The sequence below is a fragment of the Idiotropiscis lumnitzeri genome, chromosome 4, assembly GCF_059441095.1.
Source record: "Idiotropiscis lumnitzeri isolate Australia: NSW breed Sydney's pygmy pipehorse chromosome 4, RoL_Ilum_1.0, whole genome shotgun sequence".
NCBI lineage: Eukaryota > Metazoa > Chordata > Actinopteri > Syngnathiformes > Syngnathidae > Idiotropiscis > Idiotropiscis lumnitzeri.
The window spans coordinates 29,752,952-29,772,183 of NC_142394.1; the positions used below are offsets into that span (position 1 = coordinate 29,752,952).

General features: G+C 45.2%; 1 protein-coding gene across 6 annotated transcripts in view; it reads left to right on the forward strand.

The window, feature by feature from the left end:
• nrxn2b (neurexin 2b) overlaps positions 1–19,232 on the forward strand; it is a 295,473-nt gene that overhangs the window by 28,847 nt on the left and 247,394 nt on the right. For all 6 annotated transcript variants that reach the window (XM_088295199.1, XM_088295195.1, XM_088295200.1 and 3 more), the window contains exon 2: positions 4,919–6,049. In XM_088295199.1, the coding sequence (XP_088151325.1) occupies positions 5,338–6,049 (712 nt within the window). In that variant the 5' untranslated portion in view covers positions 4,919–5,337. The remainder of the gene's footprint in view (positions 1–4,918; positions 6,050–19,232) is intronic.

Sequence of the window (19,232 nt, forward strand, 5' to 3'; positions counted from 1 at the left end):
AGAGAGAGAGAGAGAGAGAGAGAGAGAGAGAGAGAGAGAGAGAGAGAGAGAGAGAGAGAGAATGTGCTTGTGAGAATTATATCTGTGACTCAGAGATTTGTGTTCAAATATCTAGAGCTTAAAGGTTTATAACCAATGCTAAATTATTATCCTTTCTATGCCATATTTAAATTGTGCGTTAGCGTTTCACGAGCGGTGGCATTCCCAAGGCATTGTTTGGTAGACGTGATTCTTTTTGTTTTCTTTATGACGCCGAACCTCAAGTGGGAATGGCTTGAAACAACTTGAAGCCCTGAGGTGTATTCTGAAGTCATGTGTTGAATGAAAGTCTTTTCTTCACCTCAGTGGCTATTTTCGACTATTGTACAGACGCTCGTGCAGAGAGGATGAAGGGGATGGAACGAAAGAAAGAGGTTTTTGGAGTTGAAAGATACGGAGCAAGCAAGCCGCCGTCTCTCTTCCCTCCCTCTGTCGGCTCGTCGTCTTGTTATCTGCGCCAGCCTTCTCTGTCTTTTTTTTTTTTTTCCCTGCGTGCTGTCTCACTCGGTCGCCCCTGAAACCCTCGCCTCTTTTTCTCTCAGATAAGGCCGGCGGAGCTGCAGGCTGCTGGGCTGGTTAATTGGAAGCGGGAGAGTCTCAAGGCCTGGCCAGTGAGCCTTGTGCCTTCCTCGCCAAAAACATCTCCAGGCACCAGGACAGCCACACGCATGCTGGCGGGCACGCACGCGCACGCGCACGCACACACAGCACCACCCACGCACTCAAACCTAATCGGCCATATTCCCTCGGCGCCCACAGCAAGCATTTCACGCATGCACTGCATCTCAACAGGAAGTAGTTGAGTATCTTACTCAGACAGAGCGATAAAGTTGCATACTGTAAACATGCTGGAGTTGCCCCCAGCAGTTTAGCATTCCAGATCCGAACGGCGCTGAATGTGTGTGTGAAATGGATGAAATGTTCCCGCCGCTCGTTACGTCACGGCTATTTTTTGTTTTTGTTTTTTTTTTGATCGTCAATGAAAATTAAAAGGAAAAAAATACTTTCAAAATGAAATAATGTCTTCCATTTATTAAAACTGACGATAATTTTAGCCAAAATGGCCTTCGTTTTTTGTCAATTAAATGCGTAAATGAGCTTGCGGGGTTCGTACATGCGTACAGAAAAACGAAGGTCAAACAAACAAAAGTTGCTGGAGAATTTTAGCTTACTTTATTAAGCAATACTTTTACTATTTTTTTTATTATCTTGCACTCAAACATTAAATAAAAAAAAAAACTAAAACTAATTCAAACTAAACTAAAAAAAAACATTTTGCCCAAAATAAAAATGGATAATAGCTAACAAATTTGCTGTAAAATGAATTATTTACTAAATTTTAAATAAAATCAAACTAAAAACTAACTCTAATGAAAAATCCAAAACGAAAACCAAACATCGTCAAGGCAAATCTTCAATTCAGAGTGATTATTTATTTATTTATTTTTTATGAATTTAAGTTGAGTTTAAGTTGTCTGAAAACGAATCGAAAATATTTTTATACCGTGTCCTTATATCGCAGATTTTCACCTCAACATCCAAGATCCAATTTTTTTTTTTTTTAAATTCAAAAACTAACCTGACTAAATCGTGCGTAGAGTTGCTTCTAACAGTTTTGGGGTCAAAACATCAAAAGCTACATTTCAGCATGCGCAGCGATCGTATGTGACCCCCTCCGCCCCCCCACGATGATTCACCTTGTCAAGGTATCCGAGCCAAAACGATGAAGCGACGAGGACTCCCGCTGAAAGTCGAGATTAATCTGCCGCGCTAACGGCAAGGCTAAAGCTCTTGATCTGCTTCATTAGCATCTCTTCATCGGGGATAAATGCAGTTAGCGCCGCCGTTCTACTGGCGGCTTAGAGCTGACGAGGCCCATCAAAGCAACGAGGAGCGCTCGCATCTGGATCGGCTCCATCGGGGAGCTTGCCGTTTTATTTGCACGTTCTTTGTATTACCTCCGCCAAGCAGCATATTAGCTTGAGTTTCTTGTTTGTTTTTGTTTTTGTTTTTTTTGCAATTTCCTTGTCCCCATTTGGGAGAAAAAAAAGTCTTCTTCCAATCTGAAAGAAATGTACTTTCCCATAAACTTTAAATGGTCCCCATCTTGTTGTCATCGCCCCCCTCAGTTTGACGCCCCAAAACGACTAAGTGGCATTTTGCCTCCGAATTTGCATGACGCCACTTGTGATTTTTTTGCACGCTGCCCATGCTGAATATTAAAAGTTTCTCGGCGTGAGTCTCTGGTTAATTAGAGCGCGGCAGCAGCGGCCTCATGCTGACGGATGCTACCCCGCTGAGCTTCTTACAGGATAGGATTAATGACTCCTGCCTGACTTGAAAATGCGGCGTGTGTGTGTGTGTGTGTGTGTGCGTGTGTGTGTGTGTGTGTTTCGTCAGGTTGTAAGTGTGTATTAAGCGCGTCTAATCCTCACACACTGATGTTTGTGCAAACGAATGAATATGTAAATACGTGTTTGAGCTATACTTGCTTTATTCTTTGTCTGGATTATTACAGTCGGACTTTTTCAAAGCCATTGTAGACGTCGGAAATGGAAGAACATGTCAAATGAGCGGCAAAGTGAACACGTAAAGTACACACACCGGTGATGTCGCGTCGGTGGTGGGCGGTCAAGGCCATCAAGGCCTTCTCTGCTGGCCTAACATAATCAAGAAGTCACGATATTAGTGTTGTATTTTTAGGTTAGAATTTTTATCCAATCAGAATTTAGGTATCTCGTGTTGCTAGGCAGATTTCATAATTCCAGTAGCAGGCCCTATTCGTCTGAGGCCTTCAGATACAATCGTGCCGGCGTCTATTCTGTGTCTCAAGGGGGCTTATACCATTGATAGGCAGTTGCGATAGCCAATCAGATGACGAGTTGATCACAGGCCTTCTCGCTGACCTTACGTTGAAGGTGATTTACGCGTCGTTTGATTCGATACTCACTTGTGAGGGGGCAGCGCTATGCGGAATCAACACCCAAAAGTCGTAATTGGCAACCTTTCGAAAATCTAAAATAAATTCTTGCTTTTTTAAATCACAATGGCCGAAGGAGGGAAAAGTGTGGATTTAATTGCAGATACGCTTACGAGGCCATTTTCAAGACGGACCTTTTGGGAGAAGCTAAGTCGTCCAACACTCACTCAGTAGTGCCATAGTGTCTTTCTTTATATTGTTTCTCCAGCTGTGTTGATCGTAATATGAGTGGAATTTATTTAAGTCGGACTTCACTGAAGGCCTACATGTGAAAGTTGCTCGGACACATAATTCCGGTTTGTTTTATCTGGAGGAGGAGCTGGACGGTTTTGGCGTATTTAGACTCTGTTTCATATGTTCTATAGTGTATTTCATTCTTTATGCCGCGCAGCCAAAAGTCCAACTTGGCCACAAGTGACGTCATTGAAAAATGAAATGGGACATTTTGGGCCATGGACACCTCAAGTGATGGGGGGAGGGGGGGGGGGGGCGATGTTGTGTCAAGATCCCGATGCCAACGTCTCCCACGGGGTTTGATGTGGGAGGAAATAGGTCGCTTCTCGCTCACATGGCCATGCAGCTACCCCGAGGCGTTGCACAGCTTCGCTTTGACAAGGAGTCGGGTCAGGGTGTGCAGATTGCTCTTTCACTCAACTTGCCTCTCGCGCTGAGAGTGAGAGAGCTGTCCCTTTTCATAAGGCAACAGCTGAGACGCGTTCACGGATGAAGCAAAACGGAATGCGGCGGATTTAGTCGTTTGTAGCGCGTTTTGCATTTTTCATGCAGGACCCGGGTCGCAGTTGTGTCTGCCGTGTGTGTTTTTGACATGGTTACATAGACTGCGATCCTTCCATTTGGATCAAATGACAATATTTGAAGTGCATGTATGAATTGAACTCCCCGATGAGAACCGCCGTAACTCCACAAGGGCTGCAAGCGCAATCAAAGCTTTGGCACATGCACGCATGAGCGCCATCCAGAGAGCTCCAGTTATGCCTCCGGTCTTGTTAAGCTTCTTCGGTGTCCTTGAATTTTGGCAGTCACAAAGTCAGCAACAAGCCTACTGCCGCCAACCTGACATGGCAAAGTTAAATATTCCATTCGAGCCGTCGATTGGAGAGGCTTTCCGATGTCGAGGGTTGTCTCGTCAGCAAACACAGACGGACTGTTACAAAAACAACAGATTTGATCGCTCGGTCCTTACGCGTTTGTTACGCTGTCAATCTGGCACACATGGGATCAAATTGACAAAAAAAACCAAATCCTGGGGAATAGAACGTAATTCAGGCACGCAATTGGCAGATACCACAGATGGACTGAAGTGAAGTGTAGAACTCCGAAATACGTCCTACTGCTCTTTCTCATGAATATAATCGCGACCCAAAGAAAAGCAGAAATATATTTTTGCTCCAACCTCTCCGAGCTGACGAGCCCCCTCGGTCCTCCCTCGTCTCCCTCGATCAACATCACGCCTCTGAGAGGTTGATTATGCGGATGACACACTCTCCGTCCCGCCTGCGCTTTTAATCCGACGCCATCACTGTCAGAAGAGCAAGAAAGGGGAGCGACGTGAGGGAAGACTGACGGAATGGCGAGCCAAGTCTCAGGGTCAAGGCCGTCTTTCAAATTTCCGCTCCGTCGGAGGCACATTACCGTCAATTCCATTTCATTCAATGCCGCGTGTGTTTGCATACGTTTGCTTTCACTAATGACCCCGATGCATGGATGTGTGTTTCACATCTCGAGATGCGCATTCATCGGCGGTGCTCAGGCAGACCTCCGCCAAGGCCAAACCATTCTCATTTGCATCTTGCGACCCGAACGTTGCTCTCGTGATGTTGGTATCCCAAAAAAGCAGTAGCATTTGTTTAAAAAAACTGTTTTGTCTGTCTTTCCCAGATTCTGCCTCCCCCCAGTCACGATGGGACTCATACTCCCATGATTCATCCTGCTCCACAGAAGAATGGCTGTCCACTGAAATCAGGAGTTCTTTGGTCCGAGAGAGACCAAGAGGCTTCGCAAGAACTCGCCCTAACCTCCCGCTTCCATTTCTGCTCTATTATTTCTCATTCCCTTCCTTAAAATCAACTGATGGAGAGGCGGAGGAAAGTTAGGATAAGGACAAAGAATTAGATGAGGGAGATCTGGAAAAAGAACTGCTGAGTCGTTGGGGAAATTGAAAAAAAAAAAGGCGCTGCTAGGCTTTTTCCCCGGTAGCTCCAAGAGTGAATAATTGTTCCTCACATTTCAAATCTATTGACGGCAGCAGAAAAAAAAGGTCCTACCTCTGCATCATTTAGACCCTGAGAACTTAAATCATGATAAGGGGCTTGAGATTCCCGTGTTGGCCGCTGTTGCCGCTGGCCCTCCTCAGCCTGCTCTCCAGAGTGAGGACGCTGGAGTTTGGGGGTGCGCCCGGCCAGTGGGCCCGCTACGGGCGCTGGGAGGCGGGCTCGGTCGGCGAGTTGAGCTTCAGCCTTAAGACCAACATCAGCAAAGCCTTGGTGCTCTACTTGGACGATGGCGGCAATTGTGATTTCCTGGAGCTGCTGATCGCCGGCGGACGCCTCCAGCTGCGCTTCGCCATCCACTGCGCCGAGCCGGCCGTTTTACACCTGGAGACGCGGGTCAATGACGACCGCTGGCACATGGTCTTGCTCACCCGCAACTACCGAGAAACCCTCCTCATGGTGGACGGCGAGACCAAAGTGGCGGAGGTCAAGTCCAAGAGGAAGGAGATGGCGGTGGTCAGCGACCTGTTTGTCGGTGGAATACCGCCCGACGTGCGCCTCTCCGCACTCACCTCCAGTACGGTCAAGTATGAACCCCCCTTCATGGGCTTGATCTCCAACCTGAAGGTGGGCGAGACTCCGCCCACCCTGCTGAACAGCCAAGGCATCCAGAGCGACCTGGAGTACCTGTGCACCAAACAGAATCCCTGCTTCAACGGAGGCTTTTGCTTGATCCAGTATGGAGAGGTTCAATGCGACTGCACCCACACCCGCTTCAGGGGGAAGTACTGCAAGGAAGGTAAGCGACCGAGTATCTTTCTTCTTCCAGAATTTCAGTCTCTCCATTTCTGTTGCCAGTGATTTGTTGGCTAGCGGTGATTTAAATATGGAACCAGAGCTGTCTTGGTCGACAAGACCTTACAATTGGATTATAATGTCTGCTTGGGCGGCACGGTGGTCGACTGGTTCGCAAGATGGCCTCACAGTGCCGAGGTCGTGGGTTCGACCGGCCTTCCTGTGTGGAGTTTGCATGTTCTCCCCGTGCCTGAGTGGGTTTCCTCCGGCTACTCCAGTTTCCTCCCGCGTTCCAAAAACTTGCTTGGCAGGTTGATTGGGCAGTCCAAATTGCCCCTTGGTATGGGTCTATGTGTGCCTTGAGATTGGCGGGCAACCAGTTCGGGGTGTACCCCGCCTACTGCCCGAAGACAGCTGGGATAGGCTCCAGCACCCCCTGCGACCCTTGTGAGGACAGGCGACCCTTGTGAGGACACGCGGTACAGATAATGGATGTTTTGCTTGAAAGTTTACATTCCAGCGTGTTATTCTTTATTGGTCTCTTTCAAGGATCTTGTCGTAAAATGATGGGCCGTAGCGGTTTAAAGTATTTTCTCGGCTTTTCAAAGGTATCCTGCGCTGAGGTCACACATGATTGATTTCCTTGGTGTGAGGCATTGAGATGGAGTACCAGGAGGGCTCAGGGTTAAACTCTGGTTAAAGCCATCGAGGGCCCCCCCCGCCTTCAAGCCATGGAGGGCCCAGAGGAAGGATTCGTTCTCCTCGAGGACCTCTTATTTTGATTGTGCGTCTTTATTAAATTGTTTAAATAGATGTGAGTGGAAGATTCTTGGAAAGAGCGCAGATGGTGGAGCTTTTGAGATATCAAACATTGGATTTCTTTTCTTTGCAGGCTGATTTTCTCTTTCGCTGCTGCTACCGCCTTCAAGTGCTCCTGCGCTGTCAGCTCATGTCAAACTCGGTTATGTTTTAGACCTCCTCCTTCCTCCTTTCCTGACACGTCCCATTTCCATATCTTCTGCGCTCGCGCCTCCGCCGCACATTCATCCATCTCGGCCGGGTCTCCGCCCCCTCACCTCTCAAGGCTATCTAGGTTCTCCATCTCTTCTTCACCTCCCAACGAGATACTCTCTCTCTTTCTCTTTGGCTCTCGCTGTGTTCACTCCACTTCTCTTTTTTCTTTTTTTTTTTACCTTTTGACCACTGTCAGCACTTCCACTCCCACCGCACTGACATCTACCTCCCCGACCCACCCATTTGTTTCTCGCTGACAAATTCTGAAATGGATTTTGCTGCCCTAAAATCGTTCGGAATGGGGTAAAGTATCGGCGTGATGTGACAGTATCTTGGCTGGGGTTCTATGGTACATTTTCGAGCGCTCTTACGAGGTAATAGAATGAAAAATATTTGCTACTGTACGTACGTCATATTTTCACATATCTGTACATGATTTATAGTTCTGCAAATGTTCACTTTTACTCCCAATAGGTTTCCCCTAACCAGCTTCATTTCATGCACCAAAAAATCCTTACTTCCAAAATAAGTAATATATTACATATTACTAGTTACTTGCATGTGACAGTAATACGTTTAGTTACATTATTACTCTCTTTGTAGAGTAATTAGTTACTCAAGTTTTAGTTTTTAATTGAGGCTTCTTCCATTTAATAATGATTTTGACACTTTAAAATGAAAATACAAAATCTACCACCATACTCTACCTGGTAAAGTTGACTTGCGATGAGGATATTTAACGATATAGCGTGGGCTATAAAATTAAATGTTTCGATCCTATGGTGCGAGATCACAACCTTAAATCAATATTTGTATCAATAAATATAAATATTGACACATATTTTGTCCAGTAAATGGATAATCCCAGACTATAAACCAGAAATGAAATTTTCAACATACTCTAATTAATTTACGCACAAATTGATTATTACTGAAACAAAACACAAAGCTAGTTAGCTAATAACTTCCCAGCCAAAAAGACAAGATTAGTGACTCTTAATAGACTCGATTTTAAAAAGTGGGAATTCGTATGTTTCATATATATTCATTTCTGAATCGCAATTGTTTTCCTTTGCTTCATTTTTCACCAGTGGTGGGCGGTCAAGGCCTTCAAGTCCTTCTCTGCTGGCCAAACATAAACAAAAAAAAATCATGATCACATTCTTCACATTGATGTCATATTATATCCTAGTGTTGTATTTTTAGGTCAGAGTTTTTATCCAATCAGAATTCAGCGAGCTTGTGTTGCCGGGCAGATTTCATAATACCGGTAGCACGCACTATTCGTCCGAGGCCTTCAGATAAAATCGTGCCGCCGTCTATTCTGTGTCTCAAAGGGGCTTTTACCGTTGGTAGGCAGTTGCGAGAGCCAATCAGATCAGAGTTTATGACAGTAAGGCTTTCTCGCTGCCTTACGCTGAAGGTGATGAACGCATCATGTGATTGGATACTCACTTGTGAGGGGGCAGCGCTTTGCGGAATCGACATACCCGGAAGTCGTCACTATCGACCGTTTCAAAAATCCAAACTATATTCTTGCTTTTTTAAACCACAATGGCCGAAGGAGAGAAAAGTGTGGATTTAATTGCGGATACACTTGCGGCGCCATTTTCAAGACCGACTTTTCTTTATAATATTTCTCCAGCTGTAGTGTCATAAATGAAGGCAATCTGAGGTGTATTTATTCACGTCGGACTAAATACGACTTCACTGAAGGCCGACGTGAATTTTCACAATGCTTTGGACCGATCGTCACGTAATCGTCACGTCGCCCCGATTGCGATCAAGGCCTCCAGGTTTCCACGCGGGAAGTGCCGAGCAACCTTTAAGCAGCGTCGCAAAGCTTTTGAATCTGTTTGCTTCTGCCGCATGAACGGCTTTCGTTCAAGGCAACCTTTGCGGCGCGGCAAATGATGTCACCGCCGGCTTGCCGTGGACTTCTCGTCCTCGTCTTTGGCGATTTTGCGTCTTCCTCGCCGCCTGTCTGCTGTGCTCCGTGTCAGATTGCGGCGCGCTGGCTTGAAGCTCAATTGAGAGCAGAATAGCAATGCGGCGCTACACTGACTGCAGGAAACGATTGTCCTTTTCAAACAGAACGAGAGCGCCACCGCGAGAGGACAATCATTCGCTCCGTCTTAATTTATCTTGTTCTTCGCTTGACGGTGCTAAATTGAGTCATTTTGGCAAACTGCCGGCCCGGTGACGTATTCCTTCCTTTTGACTAACACGTGCACTGCAGGTTTGAAGGGACTCGATGATTACAAAAGTGCGAACAAGACTACAAATCCGCTCCCCCGCCCCATTTTTGTGTTTTTCTCCAGAATATTCAACTTTTACGCGCATGCTCATCTTGCACACTCCATGACTTTTACGGTGATGAGATAAAAGGAACTTCAAACTGGATTTCATCATTTAAACATTGTAATCACCATTCACACGGTTAAGTTTTATATCACACATTAAATGGTATAGCAGAGTAGAGAAAAATAATGTCTGAAGTAGGTTGGAATGGTTTTAGGAAAAAAATTGTATTGCGATTTTTCTGACTGATATCACGATTGCAATTTGATTTGTGATTTTCTTCACAATGTCCAGTGACATTTACAAACATGACAGAAAATGCCATTATAGAATTAAACACAATAAACGCTATTGCTGGAATAATGCGAAAACACTAGGGAGGTTTTGACACGGGGGGCAGTTCTTTCTCAAATTTTTAAAAATAATTTTGGATTTATTTGTGATTGTGTATATGAAAATGCATTTTATTTAAACCCCAAAATGTTTTATATCGCGTACTAAAGTACATGTTCTTTGTATATAAATGTCAGGTTAAATGTCAATAAAATCATTGTGCCTTTGCATAGCTAAATTAATTAAAATGTATCATTTTGAGACCTCTTATGTATTATGTAGATCTCAAAACTCAGTACTCTGTGATGCACAAAATTATTGATGAGAATATGAATATTTAATAAACGTTCGACATCAAACCTCTTCGTAATGATGACGTCAGCTGTTTGTGTTCCGTTCGGAGAGCGTCTGCTAAATTGCTAACGTCGACGTCGTCTTGTTTTATGTTTTGAATGAAATAGAACATTTCTGTTCATAGCAGCTGGCCGTTCTGTCAAACGTCGACTGTTCACCTTAGCACTTATTTTGGGTATTTCCCAACTCCATATTTCACTTTAGCTATTAGCACGTTTAGCGCCTCACCGTTTGCATTCAAGCAGCCTCAAAAGAAATGACTTCCGGGACTACAGGCAACAGCGTCGCACTTTAAAAAAATAAATAAATAAAGAATAAGTACGCCGCCGGTTATTGTGACCCGCTTCGTTAGTGTGGGGCACAAGTGACATTAAAAAGAAAATAAAACACGGATTTGACAAACTTAAAATCGCGTTGTCTGAGATTGCGATTTTAGTCCCAAAACGATAAATGGTTCAGCCATAATCTGAACCAAAATTGTACAATTGTACATTATTAAAACCTAAAGTCAAAGAACACAGAGGGAAGTCTAATTTAGTTGGAGGTGATTGGAGATGCCTTTTGCATTGATGTAAACGCAAACGACCGTGGGACATTCACATCTGCTGTCAATCCGCCGCAAAATGTGCGCTGACCAAAGCGAGACTGCTTTTCCGTCGTCATGGTTGGGCCGGGACATTGACGGATCGCGGCGAAAAGATACGCTTGGGAGGGTCATGCGTCAACCGAACCAGACGAGGCTATTTGGGATGTTTGATGTGTGATCCAAGCCTGATTCATTGAACCCCGAATGAACTTGCGCCGACGTTACGACGTAACGCACTGCCGGACGTTTTCAAAGCAGAGTTTTCCCCAAAATCGCCGGGCAGTTTGAGAGGATCTGAAATTGACGAATATAAAGGACCACGGAATCGGGTGGGTTCTGTGACGTGCTAATTAGGGAGCCGCAGCCTGTAAGACTAACCGCAAATATTCTAATCGCAATGAAGCCTGTGGTAAAACGGCACTAATTGCTTCGCTATCGGGTCATTCCATGTGAAATGAACTAGAATTTTTCCTTCACCACTCCGCTTTTCTTTCAATCTTAAACTGCGGTTGGATTTATTATTTTTTTTTCCAAACTCTTAATTGGAGTGAGAGTTTCTATGGCTAATTAGAGAGTTCTCTCCAGTTTAAATATCGACAGTATATCTTTTGAAATGAAAGCACAAAGAAAGCGGATGTTGACATCATTTCAAGTATTTTTCAGTCCAACATAAAGTTTTTCTATTCATGCTAATGTAACTTAAACATGTAAATAATATTTCTCATTTTCTCTCAAAATACGTTGATATTTTAATACTTCAGGACATGCTTCTTTGTGAATCGTCGGAGAAATGAGAAATCAGCGAATGATGTCGTTTTTAGTCGCAAAGCATCTATTCCTCTCGAAGAGGTCATGAACAAAAATGTAAATATGTACTTCCAAGTAACTGAGTTCAAAGCAACTACCGTATTTTGGACTATAAAGCGCACCCAATTATAAGCCTCAGCAACTATTTTTGAGGGGGAAAATAAATAAATAAATAAATAAAAATAAAAATGGAAAAAATGAATTAACGAAACAAATAAATGTATTCAAAAATTATATACAAGCCGCACCCGCTTATAAGCCGCAATTTTCTGTTTTAAAAAATGAGAACAAATGAAAACAGAGTCAGTACCTTTTAACACGGCAACAACTTTGCTAATTAAAATAGAAAAAAATGATTTATTTAGCGTATTTTAACTGAACTATAGAGCGCCCCTAGTGGTGAAAGAAAAATCCACAGAAAAGCCGCACTGTTGTATAAGCCGCATGGTTCAAAATTGAGGGAAAAAAGTAGCGTCTTATAGTCCAGAAAATCCGCTAATTTACTTTTGAACGTCAAATACTCAGTAACGTGACTTTTGCAGGGTGACTGCGGCAACTCTGGCGACTCTCACGATGCCGATTTCCTATCAAATGCTCCGAAATTGCGCCGAGCGCATTCTGTGCAGCGTGCCGGCCGTGCGGGATACGAGCGGCCTCCAGCGAGGGTGTCAATGGAATGTTTTTCCAGCCCAGCACTTCCCTCGCGTCTGTCAGGTGAGACTTGGGTTGCCTCCAAGGTGCACGGCCACCCGGGCCAGCGTCCGTCACGTGCAATTAAATCCCGCTGTCGGTCTTCACCACGTGGAGGAGTGAGCAAGTGGCCTGGCTGGCGTGGCACCCACTTGACGGTCAGTCATCGTTATTATTATGGTCGCATTGCCCGCGTTGTTTGTCGCGTTCTGATCTTGTTGTTCCCAAATCAAAGCTGATCACGCATTTGTTTATGCCGTCAATGTGATTCATAACTGACAGGACCGCCTACGGAGTTAATGCGGCGCCCGAGTCACCAAATTACAAAGGAAATGAGCGCCGACTTCTAAAGTGCCTCCTGCTCGTGTCGCTGTCACTCAAATCCCACGCCGCTTGTGCTTGTGGCTCATTGGAGAAAAAAAAATAATAATTATGAATGCTGTTAATTTAGGGCAGCTGTGGCATAAACATTATGCCGGGGCTTAAGTTTGTTTAAGAGAGAATTCAGACATTTTTCGAACAAATAGCTTGGACTTCAAAAATGACGTAACTGCCACAGAGTGGACAGGGCGTTATGAGGGTGAATCCACTTTAGAGCGCCTCATTGTTGACCATGAGTGTGTGCATGGGACTGAGGGAAGGCGGAAGAGTGAGGGGGGGGTGGGAGGAATGTTGAATGTGACAACCAGAGTGTCTTCCGGGGCTTCGCACGACCATGGACACTTAAGAGTGCCTCGTTGTTGACCACGAGTGTGCGCATGCCACTGAGAGAAGGCGGAAGAGCCAGGGGGGGAGTGGGGAAGCGTGACGGGGTGTGAGAGGAATGTCGAATGTGGCAACCGCTGTGTCGACAGGGGCTTCACACGTTCATGGGCGCTTTAGAGCGCCTCGTTGTTGCAGCGAGAAAATCGCCATGACAACGTTTTCAAAATATATTCCAGCCACCGGGAGCTTTGAATTTTAGAATATGTTTATTTTCGCTTTACAAGGACTCGACGCACTCGGCTGTACATAGAAAACCTTACTTGCGCAAAATCTGTTCTCCCATTTACAGCAGCCAAGTTATTGGAACCCGTTATTTCACGGCCAGGGCAATTCATCGCACATTAGCATAAACATTGACACATTTCCTGGCCAGGAAAGGTAAATATGGTCTCCTCATTAAAAGTTTTTCTTCTTTTTTTGGCGGCAAACTGGACTGAGAAGGACATGTCGGCTCGCGATGGCGCCGGTCAGCCTTTATCTTCTCTTGCGGGCTGTGGCGGCTTTTTGCCAGACGATCGGTCCGGGAGGCGAGGTCATCCCGGATGCTGCGAATTACACGATTTTGCTGTAAACGCCGTTGACGCGGAAATAGGGTTAATCTTGTTAAGCGAGGAGGCCGGTGCCAAGTTTTTTTTTAGTTTTTTTTGTAACAATGGACACTGCTCCTCCTCATGTTGTCTCTGCCAGCTGTTGTTCCGATGTGATGCTAAGCCGCGCATTAACGACAGACGACACGCACGTCTCCGAGTTTGAATAAACAATGCTCGTTGTGCAGCCATGGATTAAATAAACTCTGTCATCGTAACAAAGTCATACAAAGTCAGTAATTATATTGGGGAATAATGTTCCAAAAATGTCAACGCAGACGAGGATTCCCATCTCAGTGGAGCGACTCCCGTGCGGTCAAACAAGCCGACTTTTTCGACGCCTCTCACCCGCCGTCACCGCAGCCCGCTTTCCCCAACCGGAGAACGCGCTCATTCATTTTCCTACGAAACCAAACGGGCGTCATTTCATTTCCTCTGCGACGCGATCTTCTGTCGGCGGCCGCTGCTGACAATCACGCAGCCAGGCAATAACGACGAAGAAGCGCCGGGTGATGAAATCGCTATCCGGCCGACCCGCTTATTACCCTTCAAGCGGGGAACATGTGCAGACGAGGAGCGGATTATCGTCCCCGGTGGACTTGGAACCGCGTCATCGCTGCATCCCGACGTGACGCCGTCGTGCAATATTAATTCGTTCACTGCCAGCCCTGGTCAAACTTTTCGACGCCTATATCCGTCAATGGCAGTGAATGAGTTAAGCGCCGACAACTTTGACGGATAATAATCTTCTCTTTGGCTTTTCAGCGCTAAAAGTATCAATTCTGATACATCCGAGTTTGCAGGCCTCCCGATGGAGCCTCCTAACCCCCCCCCCCCCTTCTTAATGCTCACTGCGGTCGCGAGAGCGCCGTGTTGTACTTTGCTATTTGCTCCTTGTGAAACGGCCGAAACTAAATCCATTGTGATGCTTTTCCATGACAATAACAGCCAAATCCCACGCCCACAAAGCCGCGAGTGGAGGATCAACCTTGGCGTTATCCTGTTATCCTCTTCCACTGGGGTGTTAATGTTGAACTAAGTCCGCCAAACGAATCGCTATCTGCGACACATTGGTGGCATGAAAACAAACGGCGAGCTCATGGAATGCACGCGAGACCAAAACGTCATCCGGACGCCGAAGCGCTCATGATGGAAAGCGTTTACGCTGTCGTCGGTGATACGGCCCCGCTTTTTTCGGTATGTTGTGTGTGTGTATGATGAACACACACACACACACACACACAGGTGGCAGGCAGCAGGGAAGCAATCAGGTAGAATCTCACTGGGGTGGAAATAACAGTCTGGACTCCTCGGTGGCTCGGAGAGGCCTGGCGCCAAACGCTGTTGCTTCTTTTTGCAGCACAATCTGGAACTAAACGAGCGCCTCAACAAGCAAATGCGCAAAGACAAACACAATTAGTTCCATTTTTGGAATCGGCGCGCACGCAACCAAATGTGATATCTTCACTTTCCGCTGCTGATTAAAGCGCGAGGTGTGCGGCATTGAAAATTGTACACAAAAAAAAAAAAAAACAAGTTGGCGAGGACTGCGTCAGATACTTTGAGAAGGCGGACGAGCGAGCGTCAGCGCGTTTGGACGTCGTGCTTTGGTGGCAAAATGATGAGATCATTATACGCTTGCCGCTTCCTGACCTGCATAGAGGAGACATCAAGCTTCCTGTTGTGCGGCCGACCAGTCAAGTTCCTTCTGGTGCGCGTCTTCCACAGCCGCTTTTTTTTTTTTTGTTACTTGGCAGCCTCCCAGTCAACTTTCACTGCAGTGAAAATCTGTGTGACACATCCGTCGCTCACACAGCCGCTCCTTTAAGAAATTGGAGGCAGGAGGGGGGGGGGGGGGGGGGGTGGAGGGTCCGCCATCAGCTCGGCCCGTCAAAAAGCACCACCCCGCGATAAATTCGGCCTCGCCGACAGCTGTGGGAGATCGCGTTGGATCAGTGGCGGGCGGTCAAGACCTGCAAGGCCTTCTCTGCTGGCCTAAAATGATCATATTCTTCACTTTGATGTCATATTATATCCTAGTGTTGTATTTTTAGGTGAGAGTTTTTATCCAATCAGAATTCAGCTAGCTCCTGTTGCCGGGCAGATAGCAGAAGCAGGCACTATTCGTCCGAGGCCTTCAGATACAATCGTGCGGGCGTCAGTAGTGCTTTTTTAAACTACAACGGCCGAAGGAGGGAAAAGTGTGGATTTAATTGCAGATAGTCTTGCGAGGCCATTTTCAAGACGGACCTTTCGAGAGAATCTACGTCGTCCAACACTCACTCAGTCGTGTGTAAGTGTGTTTCTGGATATTATTTGTCCAGCCGTAGTGTCCTAAATGATGGCAATACGAGGGGGATTGATTCAAGTCGGACTAAGTAGGACTTGACTGAAGGCCCACGTGTGAAATGCACGGCCCGCCGCTGCGTTTGATCCTGCTAAATTATTGACACGAGTGACGGGAGAGAAACCTCCAAAGGGGACGTGAGGAAACCCAACGTGTCCTTGTCTCACACCATGCGCCGAACATTTCGATGTTCATCCTTCCGCAGTTGAATCTTTGAAAGATTTTTTTTTTTTCTGAATGTAAAATTGGCCTTGCATTGAGACAATCAAACGTTTGAGCTGTTAAACCTCGCAGAAAGCCTCAGGGAGAGTGGCAAAAAAAACAACAAAAGATTTCTTATCACTCGTTGCAATAGTCCCGATGACAATAACTAAGAAGGAGCGCTGTGTGATGAAATCGCTATCCGGCCGACCCGCTTATTACCCTTCAAGCGGGGAACATGTGCAGGCGAGGAGTGGATTATCGTCTCCGGTGGACTTGGAACCGCGTCATCACTGCATCCCGCCTTCCCGTGCAATATTGTACTTTTCGACGTCTATACCCGTCAATGGCAGCGAATGAGTTAAGCGCAGTCAACAAAAATCTCTTTGGCTTTGCAGCGCTAAAAGCGCCCAAAAAAACCTCGACTCAGATACATCGGCTCTTGTCGGCTTCTTCCTGACGCGCATCCCGTGGAAACGTCCTATTTGGCGACTCACTGACCCATCTGAACGCCGTCCCTTCGCATGACGCCTACAGCCCATTTCACGCGCACTCTTGCGAACGAGACCGGAAAAAGGAGCTGCGTCGTTAGAGGCCTCGTTCCGACCCCTCGCTTCTGTATTCCTTCCTTATGCTCCACTGGCCGCTGTCTCATTGAGAGGCAGCCAAGCTGATGCAGTCGTTGCCGCGTCCGCATAAGAGGAGCAAGTCATGTCAGTTCAACAAGCCACCGAAGCACCATTAAAGCAATTTGGGCAAAATAAAATAAATAAATAAATAAATAAATAAATATATATATATATTTATTTATTTATTTTTTATTTAGATTTTTTTTATTATTTTTTCATTTTTATTTATTTTTATTTATTTTTTTAAGTGTTGTGCAATTAAACGGTGTTGTGAACTATCGTCAACTCAAATCATTTTTTTAATTCTCCCGTCCAGGCTTCCGACCCCCCCTATGCAGTTGACATGGCAATGCGAACCCCAGAGAGGCGCCATTTATTGAAATCCAGCCGCTGACTGTAAATCACGGCATAGGGAATTTTCCTGAAATTTGTCTCATGCCATTGAGAGCAATGAAGCACGTTATCCCACTTCAAACATGAAGCGGATGTGTCGTTGGCCGAGTGCGCATGACTCTGGCCAACCCGCTAACTTTGAAGGAGAGCGTGCTTTCTTTTTATTCTCTTTGAACGACATTTAAAATGTAATGTAATGTAATGAATGTTTTTATGACTGAATGCATGAATGGAGATTCATCATTTAAAAAAAAAAAAGGAGGGGGGGCGGTGGTCACGTCGACATTTTAACGACTCCCCTAGAAGCAAATAAAACAAGAAATGATTTCCTATCTAACTCAATGTTGCACCATTACGATGAATGTAGTTGTCGGAGAAGCGGAAGCCAGGTGCTTTCAAAAAAAAAATATTCCAAATGCTTGTGTTTTAATACTGGCCGCCGGCACAATATTTGAAACGGAATCGCTCTTTGCAGTTGTAAATGAACAAAAAGGCTGCCGGTGCCAATAAATCTCACAGCTAAAACACTGTAATAGACGACTCAATGCGGCTCTTTGATCAGCTCAATATAATTTGGAGTTTTTTTTTTTGTTCTGTTTCATTTGATGGCTTTCTAGAAGTGACTTGGAATGTAAAACTGCAGGATGATATTGCGACTTCCTGGGGCGCTTGAGTGGCGCTTTAAGAGTTGACGGCAGAATGCACATATAACTTGGAACGCTCACATTTTTCCACCTGACGTGAGTATCTTCCCCCGACGGTGCCGATGGGAGGGAGGGAAATCTAACCAATTTTAAAAGTTGCCACAGTTACCTTGACTAAATATAAAGCCCAGTTTTTGACTGAAAGGGTCATTAACCCCCCCCCCCCAAATTCTTTGCAATAAAACGTTCTATACGTCTTCATTGGTCTGAACATGGCACGTTGATTGATATTGTGTTTGTGGAATATGAGTAAAGCCACAAAATTCACAGTTTTTTGGCCATTTTAGGGGTCGGCCATTTTGTCAACTGAAAATGACATCACAATCAGTCGTCAGCAAGCGACAAAATGGCTGCCCCCCCCAACCCTCAACCACCCGTTGAGACGGCTAAAAATGGTTGGATTTTACATCTTAACTCATAATCCGCAATATTAATCAGAATGCCGTGTTTTTGGGCTTCCCCTTTAACATACGTTACAATTTTTTTTTTTTATTCGGTAGGAAAAAAAAGTATTTTGTGACTTCACTTAACGGCAATGATTTTTGGCCTGCCATTTATTTATTTATTTACTTATCTATTTGTCTTTAATTTGATGCACTAGTAGCGTTTTTGAAGCTATATAACACTTTACCCGAATTACCCGAATGCTTTTTTTTGTTTTTTTTATGAGCGGACCCAAATTCAAAATAGTGACTCAAGTTAGAGCTTGAAAACGCGGATCTCTCTCTGCTTGTTATTTCTCATGTGATCAAAACGTGACACGGCAATTATGTGACATCACTCTCCCAGATGGCGATGAGAGAAATCGGAAATTCCCAGAATGCTTCACTTCAAGCTGTAAACACTTCGTTTACATTTTCTTATGTTCTAGAACGTGACTGAAGCTCTCTCTCTCTCTCTCTTTGTTGCCATGTAACTGTAATCAGATTACTAAACTGAGAGCAATAACACTGTAGTTGTGACTGTAAAAATACGTTACGGGCATCACTGCTCCTAATATATTTTGTTTTACGAGGAACTGCAGTGTGCATGGATTAATTTTCCAAAGTCCGTTTTGAATGAATCCATTTCTGAGGACAAAGCTTTGGAATTCTGATCAAGGCTGCGCTTCAACCGCAGTTTGCCAGCACGATCTGATTGGACCCTGCCAGGGAAGTTCCGCCAAACGTGGAGGGAGGCGGCGACGGCACGAGGGAGGCGCCGGTGTAAATGAATAAATAAAAAGGTCATGTCATTATTTCATAAAAGCTCATTAACTTTTATCCTCTGCAAAGGATGTCAGTGTAATTAGAATGACGGAGCCCGGCTAATGAAAGTACAATAAACAGTTGTGGAGTGAAACTCCAAAATAATAAGGCCGCATTATTGGCAGCTGCCCTTTTAAATTTTCAATGAGGATGAGGATAGGAGAGAGATTGGGGTGATTCCGGGGTTAGTTTGCACATTTCACGCGCTGTTCGACGCACGTATGCTAGT